The sequence below is a fragment of the Salmo trutta genome, chromosome 29 (genome assembly GCF_901001165.1).
Source record: "Salmo trutta chromosome 29, fSalTru1.1, whole genome shotgun sequence".
In the NCBI taxonomy this organism is placed as follows: domain Eukaryota; kingdom Metazoa; phylum Chordata; class Actinopteri; order Salmoniformes; family Salmonidae; genus Salmo; species Salmo trutta.
This window is the reverse complement of record NC_042985.1, coordinates 32,914,751-32,940,809: the sequence shown is the minus strand read 5'-3', so window position 1 is coordinate 32,940,809 and position 26,059 is coordinate 32,914,751. Positions and strand designations below refer to the sequence as shown.

At 42.1% G+C, this 26,059-nt stretch overlaps 1 protein-coding gene across 3 annotated transcripts in view; it reads left to right on the top strand.

The window, feature by feature from the left end:
* The window catches only part of LOC115167420 (phosphorylase b kinase regulatory subunit beta), a 75,891-nt gene that overhangs the window by 42,609 nt on the left and 7,223 nt on the right, over positions 1-26,059 (top strand). For 2 of the 3 annotated variants that reach the window (XM_029721825.1, XM_029721827.1), the window contains 10 exons: positions 11,472-11,527; positions 14,290-14,383; positions 17,516-17,599; positions 18,371-18,475; positions 18,632-18,714; positions 21,505-21,595; positions 22,271-22,329; positions 23,535-23,697; positions 23,839-23,920; positions 25,169-25,226. In XM_029721825.1, the coding sequence (XP_029577685.1) occupies positions 11,472-11,527; positions 14,290-14,383; positions 17,516-17,599; positions 18,371-18,475; positions 18,632-18,714; positions 21,505-21,595; positions 22,271-22,329; positions 23,535-23,697; positions 23,839-23,920; positions 25,169-25,226 (875 nt within the window). Of the gene's footprint in view, positions 1-11,471; positions 11,528-14,289; positions 14,384-17,515; positions 17,600-18,370; positions 18,476-18,631; positions 18,715-21,504; positions 21,596-22,270; positions 22,330-23,534; positions 23,698-23,838; positions 23,921-25,168; positions 25,227-25,501; positions 25,593-26,059 lie in introns of all 3 variants that reach the window. The other variant, XM_029721826.1, reaches the window with a different exon arrangement.

Here is a 26,059-nt window from a genome sequence, read left to right as displayed (position 1 = left end):
TCAAAGGGCTTTACTTTGTGGGGGAACTCGCCGCATCCACCACCAATGAAATTAGCAAATAAATACAAGTAATTTCTCTCTTTTCTACATGCGTACACATACTCTCATCACACACACACACCTAGTCACAGTATTTGATTTGATTTGATTTGGATCTCTTTTAGTCCCCATTTGGACTAATCTTCCAAGAGTCCTTAAATATTAAAATACAATTTATATACGAACACATTTTCACATATAACACACTATTACAAACATACATAATATACTAACGTAATAAAAATAAATAATCAATCTAAAAAATATGAATTCTTCATCTACTGTAATCCCACAACATTTCTGTGTATTATATTTCAATTGTTTTAAAATAATGTTTAAATGTATATATTGAAAGGTTTCTGGTTTGCTCAGTTAATTTATTCCATTTCTTTATTGCTCTAAATCGAAATGTTCTTTTGCCTATTTCTCTTTTCTGTCTGGATAACGCATAGATGGTGGACAATCTATTCCTAGTATTTACGGAATGTCTGTCTCTTACCAACTGATTGCCGTTGTGAATTGTACTTGGCCGTTTTAAATGATGTATATTATGAAATAAAATAAGCATGTTTTTTTCAATTATCTTGTCGATTGATGACCAACCAAGAACATTGCGTATGACTGCAACAGAAAAACCATATCTCCACCGTAAAACAATCCTTGCTGCTTTGTTCTGTGCAATCTGCAGCCTCCTAACTTCACTTGATGATGCATTTCCCCAGACCACAGAACAGTAGTTCACTTGACTCTCAATTAAAGCTTGTGTTATTTGCTTAAGAATTTTTCCTGGTAAATATTTAGCTATCCTTCTGATTATGCATGCTGTTTTAATAATTTTTTTACATAGATTAGTTATTTGAGATGACCATGATAAGCAGTTGTCTAGCTGCACTCCTAATAGTTTGGTTTCTGCCACTTCTTCAATTTGTACTCCTCCCATACTTAATTGTATCCCATGCTGTTTTGGCCTTTTCCTAGTGGAACAGACCAACATAACTTTGGTTTTCTTGGTGTTTAAAACAAGTTTATTCTGGCAAACCCACTCCCTAATATTCTCCAAATCTCCTTGTAAAGCTTGCTGTACATGTTGAACCGATTGTCCTGCTGCATAAATTGTAGTATCATCTGCAAATACAGTAGCTTGAGTTTCAGCTAGGGCATAGGAAAGGTCGTTGGTATATATTAAATAAAGAAGTGGCCCAAGGCAGCTGCCCTGCGGTATTCCACAGTTTAAAGCATGAGGGGAAGAAAATGAACCATTGATATAGGTGGACTGTTTCCTGTCAGTTAGATATGACTGTACCCAATTCAATGCTACCTCCTTAAAACCATAATGCATTAATTTTGTCAAAATTATCTCATGATCCACTAAATCAAATGCTGCACTGAAATCTAAAAATAGTACCCCCACAAACTTGCCATTATCCATAGCATTGAGCCACTGGTCAGTCATGTCAACCAATGCAGTGGTAGTGGAATGATTTTTGCGATAAGCATGCTGATTGGCTGTAATCAGATCATTATTTTCCATGTACTCCCATATTTGTCTACTCACAATACCCTCCAATATCTTACTGAGTGTAGGGAGTAGACTAATTGGTCGACTATTGGCAGGAGTAGCGGGTTCTTTGCAGTCTTTTGGAATAGGACAAAGTTTAGCATGCTTCCATACATTTGCAAACATCCCCTTTTCCAGTGACCAATTAAATATGTATCTCAGTGGAACTGCAATCTGGGGAGCAGCACAGCGAAGCAAAAAATTGGTTTAGGTTTAACACCTCCTCCACTGACACCGTTTGCAGACTAAAAGAGCAGATCTTGTTGCTCATAATATGATCATCAATCCATTGGACAATAGCTTGTTTGGAAGAATGTATGTTTACATTGTTGCTCAGTAAATTAATTTTCTTTGTGAAAAAATCTGCAAAATGATTGGCAATATCAACTGGTTTTGTTATTATTCTCCCGTCAACCTCCACACTAGATGGGCATGATGAGATAGATGTACCAAGTAAACCCTTAACTGTATTCCATACCTTTTTTAGAATCATTTTTGGATGCGTGTACTGTACAGTTGCTCTCTGGCAGCCAATTCCTTATAGCTCTAGTCCCCATAACAGAAACAGCTTTCTCTTTAACTGAGTGATTCTGTGAGCCACAGAACAAGGTTAATGGAAAATGTCCAAAGCACAGCGCGTACTGGGAGCTGTCACTCAGCCCTGCATCTGTGATAAGGTCTGAAGGTGAGAGGGCTTCAATTGGCCATCACGGTATAAGGCACAAAGAAGCCCCTTCAGACAAAGAGGGGCGCAACATGGTAGGCATTTGAGGTTGTCGATTTTAGTGTCTCCACTAAATGCACAATGATGTTGGGGAATTCATTTTACAGTCCTGACAGTAACCCAGAATGTCTTTTTCCAACATTCCAAGCTTTTGAAAGTCAAACTCTAAACCCCTTGCTCATACCTTTTCTGAATTCTGGGTTTCATGCTACAGGTTTGTTTTGTGTCACCATATGAAGGGAAAGGCTTCTCAGATCCATTGTAGAACAAAGGAAAATGTATTCAAATCAAATTGTATTTGTCACATGCGCCAAATACAACAGGTGTAGACCTTACAGTGAAATGCTTACTTACAATCCCTTAACCAACAATGTTTTTATGCAAATAGTCTGGGTGGCCATTTGATTAGCTGTTCAGGAGTCTTCTGGCTTGGGGGTAGAAGCTGTTTAGAAGCCTCTTAGACCTAGACTTGGCGCTCCGGTACCACTTGCCGTGCGGTAGCAGAAAGAACGGTCTATGACTAGGGTTGCTGGAGTCTTTGACAATTTTTAGGGTCTTCCTCTGACATAGAGGCCTGGTGATGTACTGGGCCGTACTCACTACCCTCTGTAGTGCCTTGCGGTCGGAGGCGAGGCCGAGCAGTTGCCATACCAGGTAGTGATGCAGCCAGTCAGGGTGCTCTTGATGATGCAGCTGTAAAACTTTTTCAGGATTTTAGGACCCATGCCAAATCTTTTCAGTCTCCTGAGGGGGAATAGGTTTTGTCATGCCCTCTTCACGACTGTCTTGGTGTGCTTGGACCATGTTAGTTTGTTGGTGATGTGGACGCCAAGGAACTTGAAGCTCTCAACCTGCTCCACTACAGCCCCGTCAATGAGAATGGGGCCGTGCTCGGTCCTCCTTTTCCTGTAGTACACAATCATCTCCATTGTCTTGGTCATGTTGAGGGAGATGTTGTTGTCTTTGCACCACACGGTCAGGTCTCTGACCTCCTCTCTATAGGCTGTCTCATCGTTGTCCATGATCAGGCCTACCACTGTTGTGTCATCAGCAAACTTAATGATGGTGTTGGAGTTGTGCCTGGCCGTGCAGTTATGAGTGAACAGGGAGTACAGGAGGGGACAGAGCACGCACCCCTGAGGGGCCCCCGTGTTGAGGATCAGCGTGGTGGATGTGTTGTTACCTACCCTTACCACCTGGGGGCAGCCCGTCAGGAAGTCCAGGATCCAGTTGCAGAGAGAGGTGTTTAGTCCCAGGGTCCTTAGCTTAGTGATGAGCTTTGAGGACACTATGGTGTTGAATGCTGAGCTGTAGTCAATTAATTCCTTCTCACATAGATGTTCCTTTTGTCCAGGTGGGAAAGGGCAGTGTGGAGTGCAATAGAGATTGCATCCTCTGTGGATATGTTGGAGCGGTATGCAAATTGGAGTGGGTCTAGGGTTTCTGGGATAATGGTGTTGATGTGAGCCATGACCAGCCTTTCAAAGCATTTCATGTCTACAGACGTGAGTGCTACTTGTCGGTAGTCATTTAGGCAGGTTACCTTAGTGTTCTTGGGCAAAGGGACTATGGTGGTCTGCTTGAAACATGTTGGTATTACAGACTCAGACAGGGAGAGGTTGAACATTTTGATTTGATTATGTTCAAAAATAAAAGAATTTGCATGTTTTAACATAGTATAACAAACATTAGAGGGATTTCAATTCGCCATAGATTAGGCTGTTCTGAGGACACCATTTTATATGCATAATCCAGACAATGTTTCTTCCCTGTTTTGATGTGACATACTGAATGGTTGTGAACAGATGGATGTTATTTTTTCCCTTGCATCCAAAGAAAATAATATTCATTAGCAGGACAGGGCTGCCAAATGGCACGCTGACAGCACAGTAGAGCAGAGCTGAGCCCCCCTCTGACAGCACAGTAGAGCAGGGCTGGGCCCCCCACTGACAGCACAGTAGAGCAGGGCTGGGCCCCCCTCTGACTGCAAGAGCCCAGGAGAGATTGCCGGTGACCTGAACCTGCAATGAGTAGGCCATCTCTCACTTAACGTGACAGCCAAAGTTGATCACATCCTCTGCTTTAGAAATTTTACAAGGCCCCGGTCCCAAATCAAAGCCGCATTAATGTGTTTTTATACATTTGGCCCAGTGTTTTTTCCCAGCTCCCTGTCTGGTTAATTGGCCATCATTTTAAAAAATGGAACATTTATTTAAGTAGGCAAATCAGTTAAGAACAAATTCTTATTTACAAATATGGCCTACACCGGCCAAACCCAGACGATGCTGGGACAATTGTGCGCCACCCTATGGGCCGGTTGTGATACAGCCTGGATTCGAACCAGGGTGACTGTAGTGACGCCTCAAGCGCTCGGGAGCCCACTAATGGATAGTGAGCTGTGAGCAGGATAACTTCCAATTTGGCTTTCATTGTCTTTCCAAAGGCAAGCATCTACAAAGTTGACCACCTCCTCGCCAGGCGAACACAGTTTGATCTTTTATCATGGGGTGCCATGCTGCTGAACGTGATTCTCTCTGTGAGTCTCGCTGAATGTGGCCCATCGTGTGCTCTACCCCTCTCCCAGTGCCCTTTATCAGAAAGGTCTCTATTTGGGTGAAAACAACAGTTGTGTTTCATCATCCCTGTCTGGGCATATCAATTATCTGTCATGGTGAGCACTGCGCTGGGGTTAGAGCCAGGTCAGTCACATGCGCCGGAGCAGAGCCCATTTAGATGGCACAGTCATATGGGTCTCCTAACTCGCTCGTGCTGCTGCAGTTGCCATGCCAATGTTACTGCACACCAGGCTCGGTGCATTAAAAACAAATTTAAAAAACGGCATGTGGATGGCGAGCTGGAAAAGGGCTTTGACATTATTATGACAATTACTGCCACGTAGGTGACTTGTCAGTCTCCACACATACACTCACTGCCCTCCCATTCCTTCTGGGTGACGCAGTCCCGTTTTCCATCCCCATTTTAATAGGACTTTAATCCATAATGGCAAAACGGTACTTGAACGTGGGCTGACGCTGTCAGCTTAGAGGCCTTCATTGTATTGGGGAGAGACAACGGCATTGACATGGCAAGTGCATGTTCAGGAGTGTCTGGGCTGGTGTGTCCGCTCTCTGGGTGACGCTGCTGCAGCACCCATACAGATCAGTTCATAGTCTTTGATAATCGGGTCTGCCTATCTCTCCCAGTCTCCCCAGCAGAATCTCAATGGGAATTACATCAAATACACTAGGTTTGACAAGCCCAGGCTCAAGGAGGCTTTCATAGGGCTCAGCTTAATATAAATTGATTTTTTTTTTGTCATAAAGATTACAGACTAAACCTAATATATCTGCAGTATGCGCAGAGAGAGAAAGAGAGAGAGGCCGATGCGTATCAAAATCTCAGAAAGGATCCCTCCATAATTACATAGCAAAGAATCCAATCCCCACCTTTTTCAATTTCTGTGAAGTGATTGTGTCTGTACCGCCACTGTTAGTCATATCCCAAACTAAGTTCATTAAGTCAGCCTTTGTCATGCTACCTGGAAATGTAAAATGCAAGGAAATAAAGTGTGCTTTTTAAATGCCAACCTTGAGAAAGTACAAACAAAAACGTGGCTCCTGCTTGGTTGTCTGCGCACTAACAATGTGTAGCACGTCACTGCCGATAGCGTTGTCTTAGTGCCTTGTCAAGCTTATTTTAAACAACACCCTAGTAACACACATACAGTGATGCAAGTTTAGTATATGTACATTCAGGTCATAACTCCTTTGATCTAAACTTGCACGTAAAAATGCCGAGCATCAACGGAGTGCATTTTATTTGGTGTTTTGTCTGTTGTGTGCACACTCATGGGTACGTTCATGTGTATGTATAGGATTGTGTCTATGTATACCTAACACAAATATTAACACAACATGCAACAATTTCAAAGATTTGACTAAGTTACAGTTCATATAAGGAAATCAGTCAATTGAGAGCAAAATATTAGGAAGGTGTTCCTAATGTTTGGTATGTTCTGTGTATATGAAAGAGTCTAGAGTGGCGTGTGTATGTGTTTATAGCAAATGTGTGCTGGACTGATGCTGTGAAGGCCCGTGGCCAGTCCCTGTCGGGCTGTGCAACCTTGAGCTGGTTAGCTTGGGTCAGTGGACAGAAGGGCTCAGCAGGGTCTAGCACTGAATCACTGAAGACATATTGAGAGGGGGGGATGGGACTGGGATGGGAGGGATGAGACTGGGATTTGAGAGATGGGACTGGGATTTGAGGGATGGGACTGGGATGGGAGGGATGGGATAGGACTGGGAGAAGTGGGATGGGACTGGGATGGGACTGGGAGAGGAGGGAAGGGACTGGGAGAAGTGGGATGGGACTGGGATGAGAGGGATGGGACTGGGATGGGAGGGATGGGATGGGACTGGGAGATGAGGGAAGGGACTGGGAGAAGTGGGATGGGACTGGGAGAGGAGGGATGGGATGGGACTGGGAGAAGTGGGATGGGACTGGGAGAGGAGGGATGGGAAGAAGAGGGATGGGACTGGGAGGGATTGTTGTCTTCACAAGCTGTGTCAGAAAAGGACAGAAACTGTAATATAATATATGCCATTTAGCAGATGCTTTTATCCAAAGCGACTTAGTCATGCGTGCATACATTATACGTATGGGAATCAAACCCAATACCCTGGTGTTACAAGCACCATGCTCTACCAACTGAGCTACAAAAGATGGAAACACAGGCTACTATATGTAAAAACAAAATGTCCCCCCATCGGACTCCTGGCGGTTTCCTACCATATACAATATAGATTTTAATGCTATTTCATACTATGGTATTTAAAGAGATTGAACTGGATCTTAAGCACTTAGAAATGTGTAACATATTGTACGAATTGCAGGACAGAACATAAATGGATGGCATTGTACACAATTTATTGCGAAACATTTTCAGGGACCCATTTTGGCTTGTGAGCGCTACTTTCAAATCTACTGGATGGAATTATACAAAACCAATGTAACGCATCTTTAAGTCCCTGTTTTTGTACATTGGTTTTACATCTAAGATAAGTGAAATCTGCTAACATTACAATTACTTCATATATTTTTTTAGATTGACAGTTTTCCTCTTAGTCATAATTTACGTAGTGACTTATTTTGAAGTAGTGTTTTTTCAGGCTATTGAACCATGTATTGGAGTACATTCATAGTTCAATTGCTTTGAGGAGATAGGCCTACAGTATGTGTATATTTGAGTTACTTGCAATTTGTGAGCAAAGCAGGATTATGCCTATGAGAACTAAGGTGCTTTCCAGATGCTTGGAAAGTTCCACTGTGTGAAACTTAATCTGTATGCAGAGGACACGTGTTTGTACCCAGCGTGCAGTGTGAGAAGTCTGAAGGGGCCTTCTCCCTCCATCAGAACCACTGTGTCACATTTCAATGCTTTTAATTTGGGGAAATCTCAAATGAAGCAGAGATTAAACTCATTTATATTTGCAGTTTGGAAGTGGCACTCATGAATCAGCTTGTTTTGCAATTGGGCTTCTACTAGTTGAGATGCACATTTCTCATGCTGAGACACAAGCTACCTTTGATGCAAATTGCTTACCTAAGTTGGAGTTTTACTTGCAGGTGTTTATTTATTTATTTATTTATTTATTTTTAGGAGCAATTTATTCTACTCATTCTTTTCAACAGCCTGATATGAGAGAGGAGTAGCTAGACAAGTTGTAGAAGAGCATTTATTCCAATTAGTGAGATTTTTCTGACAGATGTTTCTGTTCTCAATGTATTGATGTTATTACTTTAGTAGCAGCATATGGAGAATGTGTCTGAGGAAGTAAATATTTCAGCTCTCCTTCAGACAGAAGAGCCTTGGGTATGTACTGCACTATTAAATATGACCATCATTACTCTAAAAGAAAACAAATACAGAACAAAGGCACTCTCCATCTGTCTCTTCCTCTGCAAACAATACACGTCTTCCTCTAACACCAGTCAAAATGTTAAGTATTTTGTTTGTGTCTGTTCACACATTTACTGAGCATTGAGGTGGCATTATGAGAGACCACTTGGTCAGTGTTTCCTGGCTGTAGTGTCCTCAGTGTGTTGTCCCTCCATCTGCTCTGGCCCCAGTTACCCCAGGAGCTGGGGGGACCCTGGCCCAGGACCTAGGGCCCAGTGCCAGGTGCCAGCAGGCAGGAACATGAGGTGCTAATTGAAGCTTGACCTGTCTTATCCAGTTTTTTGTTTGTTCCTGAGACATAACGAGATCTCTACAATACCTTTTAAGATGTTCCAGTACATTCTGCTGTCCTATTAAAGCGTTGCTTTAAACCTAATTACCCGCCAGGGAAGTATAGTGGTGGGCTGGAGAGAGAGAAGATATTTCCTGCATTATATCAAATCAAAGTTTATTTGTCACGTGCGCCGAATACAACAGGTGAAATGTTAGTGAAATGCTTACTTACAGGCTCTAACCAATAGTGTGAAAAAAAGGTGTGCGTGTGCGCGCGTCGGAGCCGGTGTAGTATGATTCAATCTTAGCCCTGTATTGACGCTTTGCCTGTTTGATGGTTCGTCGCAGGGCATAGCGGGATTTCTTGTAAGCTTCCGGATTAGAGTTCCGCACCTTGAAAGCGGCAGCTCTACCCTTTAGCTCAGTGCAAATGTTGCCTGTAATCCATGGCTTCTGGTTGGGTTATGTACGTACAGTCACTGTGGGGACGACGTCCTCGATGCACTTATTGATAAAGCCAGTGACTTATGTGGTGTATTCCTCAATGTCATCGGAAGAATCCCGGAACATGTTCCAGTCTGTGATAGCAAAACAGTCCTGTAGTTTAGCATCTGCTTCATCTGACCACCTTTTTATAGACCGAGTCACTGGTGCATCCTGCTTTACTTTTTGCTTGTAAGCAGGAATCAGGAGGATAGAGTTGTGGTCGGATTTACCAAATGGAGGGCGAGGGAGAGCTTTGTACGCGTCTCTGTGTGTGGAGTACAGGTGAACTAGAATTTTTTTCCCTCTGTTTTTTTTATTTCCATCTTCATTTCTTTTTTTCTTTATTTATTTCTTTCTCTCTTCAAATGGTTCCTTTGTATTTTGGAGCAGAATGCTAATGAGATATGATTTCCATTGCAGTGTTTTAAAAGCCGCTGCTCACAATTAATCAGCAGAGATATCTGTGAACCTCTTTCACCCCCACTCTCCCGGATTCCTCTGATTAATGATAACGAGGGTGTTGAGAAAAGCCTGCTCTTTCCGCCCAAACAAAATGGCTTCCAGCCTTCTCTTCTCTGCCTGCGTCAGGCTTCCCACCGGGTCATCTAAAAGAGCGTTGCCTCTGATGAACAGCCCCCTCCTGTGAATCACAAGATGTTCTTTTCTAATGGCTCAGGGATTTTAATCATTTAACTCCAGTGATATGATTCACTCTGTTTACAAATCACTTATCTCTGAATACATCTCCCGGGACTCAGCGGAGGGAAGCGGAAATGCAATTGCGGCAAATAGAAGAGAAAGTAAGCATGATCATTAGATCGACGTCATTCTATCCTGAAAGATGACTCCTTGAAAGATTCACAGGTGTATGACGGGCAGTTGTATCATATGCAAACCTTTCACCTTTAGTCCATAGTTGTGAGCTTTATTCATGTAACTTCGGAAGCAAAGAGGCACTGCTTCTCCGACGCATCTGTGACAATGTTTACATGCACACACCAATATCCTGTTATTGTTCAGGATACTCCAGTATTCTGCTTTTGAGCTCACTCATATAAACATCATATCCCGTTTACAATAACCCGAAAAATCTTGTATCCCGGTTATGTGAAACCAGGATAAAATGCCTGGAATATGCTGATCTTAGACAGCATACTGTGGCATGTAAACATATTATTTTGCTTACTGTTGTTTTTCTCAGTCTGCGCAGGCTCAGTTGCGCATAATCATGGGTGTTGTGTGATGGTGTTTTCATCTGATTATCAAACAAATCACTTTAAAAAAGGAGGCCTCCTGCGCAGTTCCATTCCCCATAATAATTCTAGCATCATTTATTGACCCCTAATTTAGACTACTTCTGCTTATCATTTCCGACATTTGTTTGTCAACTATAATTAGATATAGGCAGCTTTTCTTCTGTCATAACTTGTTGCCCTAGAAGACTGACTAAAGTCGTGCTCACCAGAGTAATGTCTTACATCGATAGAATGCATGCACTAATCTAGCTAACACCGGTAAAGTTGTCTATTTGGTTTAGGGACCTGGAGAAAATGCAATAGCTCAAACAGTGGAACGATTGGTCCTGTGCAAAATGGCCATTGTCATCAGTTTAACCCGTTTTAATTAAGTAAATGAAAAGCTGAGAAAACAATCAAACACGTTTCTGATAAGACTTCACTTTATCTTGGGCGCATACTTCACAGTATGTGGTTAAAATAGTCTGCTTGCATAAGTGTCAAAGATAACACAATACGCACCCATTCACATTTTCTCAAGAGATGCTGAAAGAAAGAAATCATATTTCTCCACTCCTGTTCCCGAGAAACTAGCATTTAACTGCAAGAAATGCATAATTCTGCAGGAGTTATTATATTACTGTACATGTGAGAGGTTGTAGGCCTACAGTCAGTGTCCAGATTTCAGTTACTATTCCATTTCACCCATACGAACTTCAATTAGGAATATTCTGTTTATTCACGGATACAGGGATACTCGTGAACGGGATATCAAAAGGTGCATGTAAACAGGTTATCCAGAAATAAGACCTTAAGCAGGATATGAGCTACTATCCGGAATACTGTGGTCACTGATACTCCTGATTTAATATGGCCAACCCAACTACTACAAAATCAGTAGTTTATAACCACTCTAAAGATTACCACTGTTCAAACTCCTGTAATGACAGGGTACGCTGAGGTATGTTTCATGGTTCACCTCTCTCCCTCCGCATCACTTTTCTATTCCCTCAAAACACTTTATCTCCTATTCACAGCTTTGCTTTACAAGCGGAGCAATTTTGACTGCAATGTATTATACCAGAGATAACAATTCAGTATATTATTGTGATTTTGTTATATACTATTAACTGAATTTGTATTTTCCCCTGCAGTTGAATATGTTCACTTTTCTATCTCTTTCTCTCTGTGTTCCAGGGTCCCATTGATAATGACACGGTGGTCCATGTGGCCCTGATTGCTGAGAGCCAGAGGTATGTGATGGGAAAGATAAATAGGAAACTGTGTGCGGTAGCTATGTGTCTCTGAGATGAGAGAATAGTACAGTTGAAGTCGGAAGTTTACATACACTTAGGTTGGAATCATTAAAACTCGTTTTTCAACCACTCCACAAATTTGTTGTTAACAAACTATAGTTTTGGCAAGTTGGTTAGGACATCTACTTTGTGCATGACACAAGTAATTTTTTCAACAATTGTTTACAGACAGATGATTTCACTTATAATTCACTATATCACAATTCCAGTGGGTCAGAAGTTTACATACACTAAGTTGATTGTGCCTTTAAACAGCTTGGGAAATTCCAGAAAATGATGTCATGGCTTTAGAAGCTTCTGATAGGCTAATTGACATCATTTGAGTCAATTGGAGGTGTACCTGTGGATGTATTTCAAGGCCTTACCTTCAAACTCAGTGCCTCTTTGCTTGACATCATGGGAAAATCAAAAGAAATCAGCCTCGGCCTCACAGGTCTGGTTCATCCTTGGGAGCAATTTCCAAATGCCTGAAGGTACCACGTTCATCTGTATAAACAATAGTACGCAAGTATAAACACCATGGGACCACGCAGCCATCATACCGCTCAGAAAGGAGACACGTTCTGTCTCCTAGAGATGAACGTACCCTTGGTGCGAAAAGTGCAAATCAATCCCAGAACAACAGCAAAGGACCTTGTGAAGATGCTGGAGGAAACAGGTACAAAAGTATCTATATTTGCAGTAAAACAAGTCCTAGATCAACATAACCTGAAAGGCCGCTCAGCAAGGAAGAAGCCACTGCTCCAAAACCGCCATAAAAAAGCCAGACTACGGTTTGCAACTGCACATGGGGACAAAGATCTTACTTTTTTGGAGAAATGTCCTCTGGTCTGATGAAACAAAAATAGAACTGTTTGGCCATAATGACCATCGTCATGTTTGGAGGAAAAAGGGGGATGCTTGCAAGCCGAAGAACACCATCCCAACCGTGAAGGATGGGGGTGGCAGCATCATGTCGCTCTGGATAAGAGCATCTGCTAAATGACTAAAATGTAATGTAAATGTAAAATGTAATGTTGTTGGGGTGCTTTCCTGCAGGAGGGACTGGTGCACTTCACAAAATAGATGGCATCATAAGGGAGGGAAATTATGTGGATATATTGAAGCAACGTCTCAAGACGTCAGTCAGGAAGTTAAAGCTTGGGCGCAAATGGGTCTTCCAAATGGACAATGACCCCAAGCATACTTCCAAAGTTGTGGCAAAATGGCTCAAGGACAACAAAGTCAAGGTATTGGAGTGGCCATCACAAAGCCCTGACCTCAAGCATATAGAACATTTTGTGGGCAGAATTGAAAAAGTGTGTGCGAGCAAGGAAGCCTACAAACCTGACTCGGTTACACCAGCTCTGTCAAGAGGAATGGCTCAAAATTCACCCAACTTATTGTGGGAAGCTTGTGGAAGGCTACCCAAAACGTTTGACCCAAGTTAAACAATTTAAAGGCAATACTACCAAATACTAATTGAGTGTATGTAAACTTCTGACCCACTGGGAATGTGATGAAAGAAATAAAAGCTGAAATAAATAAATCATTTTCTCTACTATTATTCTGACATTTCACATTCTTAAAATAAAGTGGTGATCCTAACTGACCTAAGACAGGGATTTTTTACTAGGATTAAATGTCAGGAATTGTTAAAAACTGAGTTTAAATGTATTTGGCTAAGGTTTATGTAAACTTCTGACTTTAACTGTATGTGTGCGTGAGAGAGTCTGTGGTAGTTCAGAAAGCTAGTTGTTTTTCCTCCCTTTCTCCTTCTCTCGTCTGTGGTGCTATTGCACTGTGCACATTAAGCGACTGGCCAGTGCGCAGTCTTCATCTATTAGCACCCTAATTTAGCTGTGGAGTCATGAGAGAGGGAGGTTAAAGAGGTCAGCTGGCCAGCTGAAGCCTGTTAACCTGTCCTGCTGTTCCAATCAGATGGCAGGCTTTCCTCAGCAGCTAACCTAACACTCTGCCTGCTCACTTCCTCCAAGCCTTTACCTAATGCTTGTTTCAGAGGATTTTTCAAGATGTAGCTTGTACAAAACCCTATAACTTTAATCATTAAACCCTTACTGAACCCTCTCTCTGGCTAGGACGTGTAGACAAACTGTGTGATTTTTTTTCCCCCCCCCCCGCTGCAGTAGAAGTGACCATCCCCCACCTCAGCCTGACCCTATTGTCCAGTGGCAGAAGCCAATTCACACCAATGTGTTAGGGACCAGGTTGTCAGGGAACAGATTCAGCTGACCTGGTCAGCCAATCAATAGCTTAGCCTGGGAGCAGCCAAACCCCACTCTGCCTCTCAACTCTTCAGTTGTTTCCAGGAGGAGAACAGGTTGAGACAACCTCTGTAAACTCCTGTCTTCCACATCAACTCACATTTGAACCTTTCCACATGGACAATCCTTCTTCTGGACTCCCTGACTGGTGTTTTCGTGTGTCTTTGACCATAAAATCACTATTCACTACAACACTTTCAGTAGTCTATCCTCCTTCTTGTTTGCTGTGTGTCTGTTTGGTAATAAACGTGTGTTCTGTACATCTGTCTCCCTCCTACTGGTCATTTACGTCCTCTAACCGGCACCTCTATCGGAGTCCACCACCAGTTGGTGGCGCGCTTTTTCATAGCTAATGTACTTTTGGCCACCCAGACTGTTGGGCTTCCTGAACAGTCCCGGCTATGTAGCCTAACAGTGTGTTGTGTTGTGTTGCAGACTGCAGGTGTTTCTGAACACCTATGGCATCCAGACTCAGACACCCCAGCAGGTGGAGCCCATTCAGATCTGGGCCCAGAAGGAGCTGGTCAATGTGAGTTATACCACAGAATGAAATATGAGTGATATTCGTCACAATTTTTTTTTAAACCTTTATTTAACTAGGCAGGTCAGTTAAGAACAAGTTCTTATTTACAATGACGGCCTACCGGGGAACAGTGAGTCAACTGCCTTGTTCAGGGGCAGAACGACAGATTATTACCTTGTCAGCTCGGGGATCCGAGGCTACCTGCTGCCCCAAATGGGTAATACCACATCCTGACCTTAGGCCTGCTGCGAGCCCAAACGTTGGTCATTAAATGCTCACTGCAAGGAGAGAAGATTGTGCAACATTCATGTACATTTTCTGAAGGTAGGTAATACACCTGATTTAAGAAAGCAATAAACAAATCAATCAAGTCAATTTCGTAGATGTCCAAGGCCATCTATCAATATGTCAGCCGAGCATATGGGCTTAGTCAATTCATCTGACTGTCAATCTTACATCCAAGTTCTATTAAGACATCGCTCTTGGTTGCTCAATCAGTCAAAGTGAGGCTGGAGATTGGTCAGTGTGATTTACCAGTTGACCTGTGACTTGATCAATATGTTATTCAAGTCTTAAAGTATTACTGTATTGTTGTAATGCGTATTGAAAAGCATTGGCCTTTCCCAATATATTAATTCATCTTAGAAAGGTCTGCCTGTGCTCTCCCTCCCTGTTGTTGGGCATGTAGTTATGCAGCAGTGGATTGGATGGGTGTCACGAGCCAGGACGAGCAGCATGCTAAATATTAAATCCCATGCGTTTTGAATCTGTTAAAGGCTGGGGCACCGCTCTGCATTGCGTCGCTCGCTTCATCTCGCTCTGCCGTTCGATTGTGTTTACAACAGCTGCTTGACAACAGGAGAGCGGCAATTACGTCCAGCAGCATGTTATTTATCTCAACCCAGGTGGCACAGCAACAGCGCTGCCAAAATAGCTTCCATTTGCCTCGGTGATGCCTCCCCAACCCCTTTGCATGTCTTTTGACCCATCTCCCAGCGACCATGTCTATGAAAGCCAACGGGTCATTCCACCAATTCTTGATGCCTTTTGAGAAGTGTAACTTGGTCCAAAAAAACGTTTGATTTCACCTATTTTGAACATTCTGTCATAAAGAAAACACATTTTCCCATCTCATGAGGTAAAAATATAAAAAATAAAATACTATAGTAAGTGCCAAATAAAGTAACAGGGTTGACCATTTCTTGAACCTTAAAATGAGGGACAGATGTAAATGAATACCTAATCACATGAAATGCATTAGAATCGTCAGAAATTACTTTGTCAAAGCAACAAAATAACTAGGACTTTCCAATGATGGTGAAACTTGGGAGACATTTTGGGAAAATCTGACCAGGGTTGACAGAGGGACATGTCAAAATGCTGCATTTTGGCACTATAGCAAGCCTTTATTCCATTGAAAATACAATTGATTGAATTCTCAATGTGGTCTATATTTCTACTTTAAATAGCAAAAGGCCCCCCTTTTCGTGGAACGACCCAGATGTCTAGGAGAGAGGAGAGCAGGTTTTTGATTGATAAACAGAGACACTGCGACACTAAAGCCTTCTGTTACAATTGTCCTTCTCTTACAACAGTCCTCATATCACCCAACCTAATGACACGCTCAGAATGTAGCCATCTTGATGGCATTAGCAGCAATCACATTAGCAGTTTGGTTGCAGTTTGGTTGCTTTTAATTGTGGTCTAAATGAGAGGACTTTGATGTGAGCCATATGCTGTGCTGTGTTCATTGGTATTCCATAGGCAGGGACAGGGAGCTGTGGGTGCAGACAAAGGTTCACACAAAGTCTCTCCTCCAAACAGGACGCATGGCCAGGGGCACTGGGAATTTGTTATGCGACTTAATTCTGAATAAATATTTCCCGTCTTTGTGAACTCTGCTCTTTTATATGATCATAATATTCTGTTAATTGCTTGATTCTCCTATTATCTTTCATACTTTCCATCCATGCATAATTTGTTTCCAACTCATTTGAAGATGGGAAAAGCAGGAGGAGTGGCAGAGCTCCATCTAGTGGGAGTATGTACACATTGCTCTTTGGTAAGACTGGTTATTGTTGTGTATTGAAGCTTGTTAGCTACGTTTCCTGCAGCGCCACTGAAGTATGTAGTCAGTGTCATTGACCAGGAGCATGTATAGCCTGGTGTGGAAAGATGAGGGCAGTATGAAGCAGAGGTTACATGGACTGCAGTGTGCCTCTCCACATGAATGGATCAGGTGCTGTAAAATCAATGCCCATTATCTGCTTTGTTGCATTATGGATTGACAACAATTTTCCAGATCACTCTGGCATACAGGTTGTTACCTCTATTTTAGTTTTAGTGTCTTCAGGAAACAGACACTCTGTGACCTTGTACCATTAACATAGCTAAAATTGAATTAAAATACATTTTAAATATTCAAATTCCATTTGCCAAGGCAATATTACACCAAGACCATACCAAGTAGACGTGAAAGAATGGGGAGCAGTGAGGGCCGATCCTGACTGACAGAGCCTATTAACTAACTGAGCTACTTGGTGTTGAGCTTTACATTAAGGGCCTCCAATATATCCCTGCCCTCTGACAACTCTCCAGTAAACCCACTTGCACCGTGGCACTAAACAGACCCATAGGGGGGTTAGGCTCCACAACAGAGCCGTCATAGGCAGGCTCTGCAGGGGCCATTAACTACTGACACGTCTCATAACTTCAGAGGGAAGTCATTTTAGATTATGGATCGCAACAAAAGAAAATCCCCCAGGGATAGGAGGATGATTGATCTTTGGAGGTGCAATAAAAATAGACAACTTTCCCTGCCTGGCATTTTTAAAATGACTCCGATTATGATCTCTGTCATATCTAGCTGAGTGTGTTGTCAGATCTGAAGGCTAGATATGTGTAAGAGAGGCAAGGAAGGTAGCTAGCTATATTGATATCAGTTGTCGATTTGATCTGTGACTTGCCTGGAGGAATAGAAGGAAGGTAATCTATGTTGTTGTGGTCTGGTAGTGTCAGCTGTAATGTAAATGTCGTTGGTCAATAGGCCATGGTCCAAGATTTTATGTGTAATTTGAAAACTAGGCTTATTAAAAAAAAACGAAACGGAAAATTTATGTATTTTTCTTTCTCCCCCAGGCGTACCGATTCCTGGCCATCAATAAGAAGCTGGGGCTGAGTGGGCGTCCAGAAAGGCCAGTGGGCTGCATGGGGACTTGCAAGGTGAGTGTTCACCACTCAATGCTACCACATACTCAGAGGTCATGGGCATACCACCACCTCCTCACTGATTAACATAAACCAGCACTTCTCAGTGTGCAACCACAGCTCAGAAACTGAATAATATTCATTTATATGTACAGATATAATGTACATAGATATTATACATATTTTTGCCTTACTCTTAACATTGTACAAAGTACTGCTGCCATGCAATGCATGATGAAAATATGTCATTCAATTCCGTAATCCACTTTGATATTGTGAGCTGCTGTCATAAAACTTTTGTTGGTATTCCTTCTAGTTGTCTCCAGTGAAGGTCTTCTAAATAGGTTTACACAGCTGAATTGCATCAACAACAAAAAATACAAAATTGCCAAATGAATCAATCACAGGTCCAAACCTATTACTAAGACAATCTTTTAATGGAACTTTTATGTGTTCTGATGGAATAGGGCGCGCCAGAGGGCATTTTGATCTTCTCTTTGTTTGTGTGCGTCCGCACGCGCTTGTGTTTTAGAGACAGACAGGGAGAGCGAGTGTGCCTGTGCGTATTCGTGTGTTTGTTTGTAGAGGAGAGGTTGTGTGTTAGTTTTAGGAAGTATCTGTGCTCGCAGGACTGTGATGTCTATGTGTTCTAGCTTCTGTGTATTCCTTCCTCAAGATTGATGGGTTGTTTTACGTCCTGTCCAGAGTCATATGTCAGTCCCTCCGAGCCATCCATCTTGGCCTGCAGGATCAAGTAATGCAATGTGTCTGCTCCACTCCCCACAGATTTATCGGATCCTGGGGAAGACTGTGGTGTGCTACCCTATCGTCTTTGATCTCAGTGACTTCTACTTATCCCAGGACGTCATGCTGCTGATTGATGACATCAAAGTGAGCTGGGGTGAACTCACCTCGTACACACTGCTGTTTAGACATTCGTCTGGTTTAATCCTTGTTCTGGCGCCTGCACACTCACCATGTTGTGTCCCTAACTGTTTGTCTGTTTGGTCAATGCAAGTTTAATGTGTTACATATCTTTGTATGTAGAATGCACTGCAGTTCATCAAGCATAGCTGGAAAATGAAAGGTCGCCCACTCTTCCTGGTCCTCATCAGAGAGGACAACATCAAGTAAGATCGACTTTTGTATTTCCTTCTGTACTCTAAGGGTTACTGCTTTTAGAGTGTATTTGAATCCAGCACAGGAGGTGTGCCTGTATTTGCCGATAAGAGTTTTATTATAGTCATTTATATCACTTTAGCTTGGGTGTTATGCTGATCACAGCAGTATTGATCATTATCCAAAGAGCACATTTTAAATGCAATAAAATAGCTTACCTGTCCACAGTAGAGGTTGTTCTATAGGAGTCAGTGGAATAACATATAAAACAGCTCAATACTCATTAGGTCAGGCCTGGGGAAAGGCCAGCCCGGGGGCCGTATGTGGCCCGCGACCTAGTTCAATACGGCCCGTGGAATCATGCTCAGATCACATAAAGAATTATCGATAGTAAAGTTTTGAAAAACATATTTGTTATTCAACTTAAAGCCCACTGAATACTCACCTTTGTGTAATGATTTAACTCCCACCGCTTGTGGGACATTTATTTTGAAGGCACGCATAAATAACAGCTACACGAGGACAGACAGTGACTGACAGGCTGACACACATCACAGTTACAAATAGTAGCTAGCTAGAAATTGCGAAAAAAATGAGGTTTTCAAAGAAAATGAAAGTAGACAATGAATGTAGGGTGTTCCAGCAAGAGTGGACATCGACATATTTCTTTATTGAGGTATCAGGGAAAGCTGTGCGCTTAGTGTGCAAAGAGAGCATCGCTATCTTGAAATATTAGCGTTGCAACTTGTCCCGACACTTCCAGATGAAGCATGCAGAGGACTATAGGAATATGTCATCTGAGCAGAGGGCAAGTGCATTGAAGGAGTTGCTTTCTCAGTTGCAAAAGCAACAAGGACTTTTCACAAAACTGCATTCAGCAAACGACGGAATTGCGAGAGCTAGCTATGTACTGTCCCACAAAATTGCTAAACATAGCAAGCCATTCGCTGAGGGCGAATTCATTAAAGAATGTTTAATTGACTCTGCAGCAATACTTTGCCCCGACAAGAAAGAGCTGTTTGAAAATGTTTCCCTGTCAAGATGAACAGTGACAGTGTGTTGAGGACATCACAGAGAATATGGAACAACAGTTGAAAGACAAGGTAAAGGAGTTCACCTATTTCTCCTTGGCCCTGGATAAGAGCACTGATGCACGTGACACGGCGCAGTTGTTGATATTCTTACGAGGCATAACCCCAGACTTTGAAATTATAGAGGAGCTTGCTTCAGTGCAGTCAATGAAGAGCACAACCACAGGGAAAGATTTATTGGAGGAGGTTAATAAGTGTGTGGCAAAGCTGGGACTGAGTTTTGAAAAGTTATCCAGTGTGACCATTGATGGATGCCCAAACTTGACAGGAAAAAATGTTGAAGTTTTGAAAAGGATACAAGATCAAGTAGCTGAGCTGAACCCAGATCAGAAGTTTATTTTCCTGCATTGCTTTATTCATCAGGAGGTGCTCTGTAAATGTGTTCTGAAAATGAGCCATGTTGTGGATACAGTCACTAAAGAGGTACACTTCACAAGAGAAAAATCTTTAAACCACAGGCAGTTTGTCTCATTGTTGGAAGAGACAGAGTCGGGTCATGCAGATCTCCCCTGCCACACAAACGTGGGGAAAGTGCTTAAAAGGGTGTGGGACCTGAAGTTGGAGATTGTAGAGTTTTTGCAAATGAAAGGAATATATGTGGATTTCCCTCAACTGAAAGATAAAGAATGGTTGGCTGATTTTTGCCTTCACCGTGGACATCATGGCCCTCCATGAATGAACTGAATTCCAAACTACAAGTGAAGGGCCTTTTTGCACATCAGATGTACAGCCTTGTCAAAGACTTCAAGGGAAAATTACTCCTCCTGACCCGCCAACTAGAAGCCAACAATCTCACCCACATTCCAACACTACTAGTCTGTTCCCTATCAGATGACCAGCGGGAGAAGTATACATTGCCGCTGCGTGCTTTGAACAGTTAGTTTTCTCATCGTTTTGAGGATTTCAAAGTGTTGGAAAATGACTTGCTGTTGGTTTTCTCTCCTTTCACCTTCAATGTGGATAACGCTCCCACTGACCTGCAACTTGAGCTTATTGATCTTTCAGACTGAGGCAGTGACTGGAGAACTATTCAAAACAATGTCACTGATGAGGTTCTATGCATCTCTCGATGAACAAAACTTTCCAAACATTAGGAGTCATGCTCAGTAGATGTTTGTACTTTTTGGATCAACCTATGTATGTGAAGAGACATTTTCAATGATGAAAAATAACAAGTCAAGTCACAGATCATCTCTTACTGACTCTCACCTCTCAGCAATCCTGCGCATAGCGACATCAGAAACTATACCTGACTTCACTGCTCTAGTCAATGCCCATCAGAGACTTCACTGATCGAGTAGTTTAAATATAATGTTGAGCTCTCTCTCTCTTTCTTGTGTTATTGTGCATACTTGTTAACAAGAGTTATGTCCGTGGTGCTGAATGCACAGTGTACTTTTCCCTCCCCGTGTAGTTCATTGCCTGTTTAATAATGAAAATACCTACCAAAAGTAGAACATGGATGTGGTTTATTTCTGTGCATGTTAAAAAAGTAAAATAAGTAGTGATTTACAGTAGATATTTCTGTCAACACAGTCATACACATGATGTATAATCCTGTAATATGATTCTAGCCCGTGATGGCAAAAATATATTCTAATGTGGCCCTACATGGAAAATAATTGCTAAGGCCTGCATTAGGTTAATATGGAGAAAATGATGACCATTGGAAATGGTAACAGTAGAATATCCTTGATTTCTATCCATCAGGGGGAGCCGTTTCAACCCAGTTCTGGACATGTTGGCATCATTCAAGAAGGGGAGCGTCGGTGGGGTCAAAGTTCACGTGGACAGACTTCAGGTTCTCAGCACTTTTACTTGTTTCAGTCTACTGACACTTCTTTGAGGCATTGAGAGACTTCTTTGAGGCACAGGGAGTCTTCACTGTGGCTCAGTTGGTAGAGCATGGTGTGTGCAACGCCAGGGTTGTGGGTTCGATTCCCACGGGGGGCCAGTACAAAAAAAATAATAATAATGTATGAAATGTATGCATTCACTACTGTAAGTCGCTCTGGATAAGAGCGTCTGCTAAATAACTAAAAATGTAAATGTGATATCTACCCTCACGCTACTATTGTCAGTTCTCCTTTCCTTTGGAAATGCATTCAGAAATAGTGAATATGTATGTTTGCAAATCCAATGCCTTTTGAATTGCCTTCACCGAGTTCTATTTCCTACTGTTACAATGACTTTCAGTGTCTCTAGAGAGTTCTTTAGATGTTTTGATGTGATGTCTTTTAAGGACGACACTCAATATTCCTCTCGCACCTAACTCTAGGAGCAGACAAAGGGCTCCATCCCTTATAGTCAATCCCTTTTATCTTCTCATTCTTCTGGGGACATAATTCCCCTTTGCACATCTAACTGGCTGTCTTCATTTTGATGTGACTTGAGTCGGAATGTTTGAAATCACCTGAACTGTCCATATCCCCTGTAAATGAGATTCCTTGATGTAACTATTAATTTGTGCTTCCAGACCCTGATATCAGGAGCTATTGTGGAGCAGTTGGACTTCCTTCGTGTCAATGAAGCAGAGTAAGAGCTTGTTCCCGTCGTTCCGGCTTTGTTTTGTGACACAATCTTTATACGGCAGTGGTCACCAACCTTTTCAGAGTCAAGATCACGTTCTGAGTCAAAATGCATGCCAAGATCTACCGCTCTGATTTTTTTATTAACATGACTTAAAAAAAATGTAAGCCTATGCAACAATAACCAATTAAAAACAGTATTGTGGCAATGAGGTTTGTGCAGTAAGTTATAGGCCCAATACATTATCACCACATACTGGCTTTGCTTGAATTTACCTGCCAATGCAATGTTGTTCGGGACATTTAAAAAAAATTATATTTCAACATTTGAGGTAGGCTATATGATCACACCGGTAATAGATCCATTGTTGTATTACTTGAGGCACGGCTAAGTGAGCATACATTTAAGTAATTTGCTTTTTATTTTACTGGGCTGATGGTGCCTGCATCTAATTGTCAGTCTCAGCGGAGGGAGAGAGCAGCAGACTGAGGGTCCGTCTCTCAAAATCCCTCCGCTCTCCCTTTCCTCCACTGACACTGACCAAAAAGGGACACCGTCTTCCAGCTGATGGTGAAACTCGAGTCGCGCCGCATTATTTCTGCTTCATGCACAAATTCATGTTGTTACTCCTATGAACAGAGAAAGTGAAATATTCCTTGACATTAAAAAAAGACCCAAGCCGCTAATAATAACAACAACGCAAGCCTATAGTTACACTTTCCTACTCATTCATTACTGCTGCACTGCTTGTAGCGCTGAGTGGAAATGGGAAGAACGCGCATTTTATGGCTTATACAAGTGTTGACAGTTCTGAGTAAGAACTTAAACATGAACTCAGTCATAAAAACAGCAGCTGTATTTGTTGACAGTCTCTCTCTAGTCATGGTTTTAAATGTTTTGAAATCTCACACTATCAATTTTGCTGTAGCTTTATTTTATGCCTGCTACGTTACTGCAGACTCTGTCATCTGAGAAATCTGATTGGCCAGCGGTGGCATAGTGCACTTGATAAAAATAAAAAAAATAGGAACGCAAGACTTTATCGTTGGGTTTTTTACAGAAATGTTTGGCGATCGACTAGAAATGCCTTGGGGATCGACAAGTCGATCGCGTTTGACCGGTTGGTGACCACTATTATAGAGGAATCAGTGTGTAAAGGACTTAACTTGCCTGTAAACCTGAAAATACTCATGTAACTTCTGCTGGTCTAGAATCCCAGAGTTTAAGAACTTTCAGGAGCTGGAGATGCCCAAGCACTCTAAGGTAAAGAGGCAGACGAGCACACCCAATGCCTCAAACCTGGAGCAGCAGCCTGAGATCGACATCGAGGAGTGGAAACACAAATCCACCAACGAGATCATGCAGAAATTCTATGTGAGTACAGCGTCAATATTAGGACAGCTTCAATCAAAAGGTGATGGGTGTTTAATGTAGCGCCCTAGATCTGACTCTAAACTGTTGTTACACCCCCACGGCATGACCTTTGACATCTTTCTGTGTTTTTGTCTTACTCAGGACTGTGACTGCCTGGCCAGTCAAGCACAGCTTGCCAGTATTCTCATGAAGAAAGAGGGTCCTGACTTCTTTGCCAACGATGGTAGGCACAGAATTAAAAACACACATGCAAAATGGTGTTATTCTGTTAAAGTAACAGTCCAGTGAAAATCTATTTTTACTAATATTCTGTTTGCTCATACCCAAATAATGTTGTTGACTCGTCCTTTACTTGTAATTGTAGCCAAAACATTAATGAGAAAAAAACCTCTCAGTAAAACCCAAACTCAATCTTGTTTTTGAAACAAACCGTTTAAAAAAAAAAAAAAACGCTTGGATAATGACATCATCCTTTTCGGCCGAGACAGACAGGCCCGTATGTGATTGGTCCAGCAGCTTTTTTTTTTCCTCTGGTGGGGAGAAGGTTTGTAAGAGTTGGCTGCTGGCTATTTAGAAGCAGTTAGCTGCCTAGCACGCTAATGTTAGCTATCGCGACTAACTGTAGCCAGCAAGAAAGCAAGTCAAAGCAGATCCTCCACACAACAATCATCTCTCCATTCCCTTCTATTTTAAATCCTGTGGTTTATAGCTTAAGGTTTTATGTCAAGAGGAAACCCAGTTAGCTGTTGTTGACCGATATACAGGTAACTGCCAAAATAAAGGAAACACCAACATAAAGTGCCTTAATAGGGTGTTGGGGCACCACGAGCCAGAAAAGCTTCAATGCACCTTGGCATAGATTCTACAAGTGTCTGGAACTCTATTGAAGGGATTCATCCATTTGGTGTTTTGTTGATGGTGGTGGAAAACGCTGTCTCAGGCGCTGCTCCAGAATCTCCCATAAGTCTTCAGTTGGGTTGAGATTCGGTGACTGAGATCACTGTTGTTTCCTAACAGGCCAAGCAGGGGCACAGAGAAAATATGCTTTTTAATATCCTAATTATAATGTTTTGGAAGGACATCTATTTCATTCATATTGTAATTCATTGTTGGTAATATTTTCTTAAAAAAAATGTGTAACATTGAACAGATACTTTAACACTATTCATCAGAGCCAGACTAATGGGCCAACTAGCCCCAGGGTGGGAATCAGTGCATCACTGTAAATGAAATGTCCATAGCCTAATCCATTTAGCACCCCATGACTAACTGATAATAAAAATAACAAATGGGGTCAATTCAACCAAGGCATAGTCTATGCAGCTAGTGTCAAGAATAGCAGTGTCTTGGCAAACACTGTTTTCAGACCAATCAGCTACAGTTTTCATTGTTTGTTTTACATCATTTCTAGAATATATACAGTGATTTGCATTGCTCAGTTCACTTACAGAGGCCTTTTAACTGTTTCCAGAGACCCTAATGGAAGACATGGAGAGACTCTACAGAATAGCTGGGACCAGGAAACTTTGGTCAGATTTCCTTCTTTCTCTAGCATATCATTCCCTTTCCATTTAACCTGAAAGAATAGTTTGTATTTTATTTTATGTGGCCGATAATATCATTCCATTACAGTACCTCTATGAAGAGCCTTCAACATTTTTGCCTTTCAGATAATTTTACTGTCGTTTCAAGATTTAAATAACATATTCTCTTGTTCTCCTATGTCTGTCTTCATCAAAATTGTACATTTCTCCACTGAATTCCAAACTGTTGTATACAATGATAGACATTTCTATGGGTGTAGGCTGGCGGTGCGTTACGCTGCAGCCGTTATCAGGAAGTTTGCCAGTTCTATAGCCCCTCATATCACCACACTGGTGGTCCATGGCAAGCAGGTAATGGAGTAGAGTTGATGTGTAGCATGTGTGCTGTATTAGCTCAGCTAGCCACTCAGTCACTGTGCACAGCGTGTACCATTAATTGTGAGTGCTACGCTTCACTCATGCGCTACTTCCCTATGCAGCACTGTCCAATTGCTCTCTATGGACGATCAATTTCACGTTCACATGCTCCGTTGGCCTTTTTGTTCTTGCCGTTGTTGTTGTTGTTGTTGTGATGGTTTGGCTGTGTCAGGGGAACTGGTCGTGAGTTTTCATATTGCTCAGCGCTAAGATTGAACATAATTGAAAAGGGACCTGTGAGTCAGAGAGTGGAACGGCCCATAATCCAGCCAGGCTCCACCTTGCTCTGGAGCCACATCAGTACTTGGTCCAATTTCTTTTCTCATTTATTTAACATGGGTTAATAAGTGGAGCTTGAAATAAGTTCCTTTATATTACAAAACATCAATGGTTTAACATCA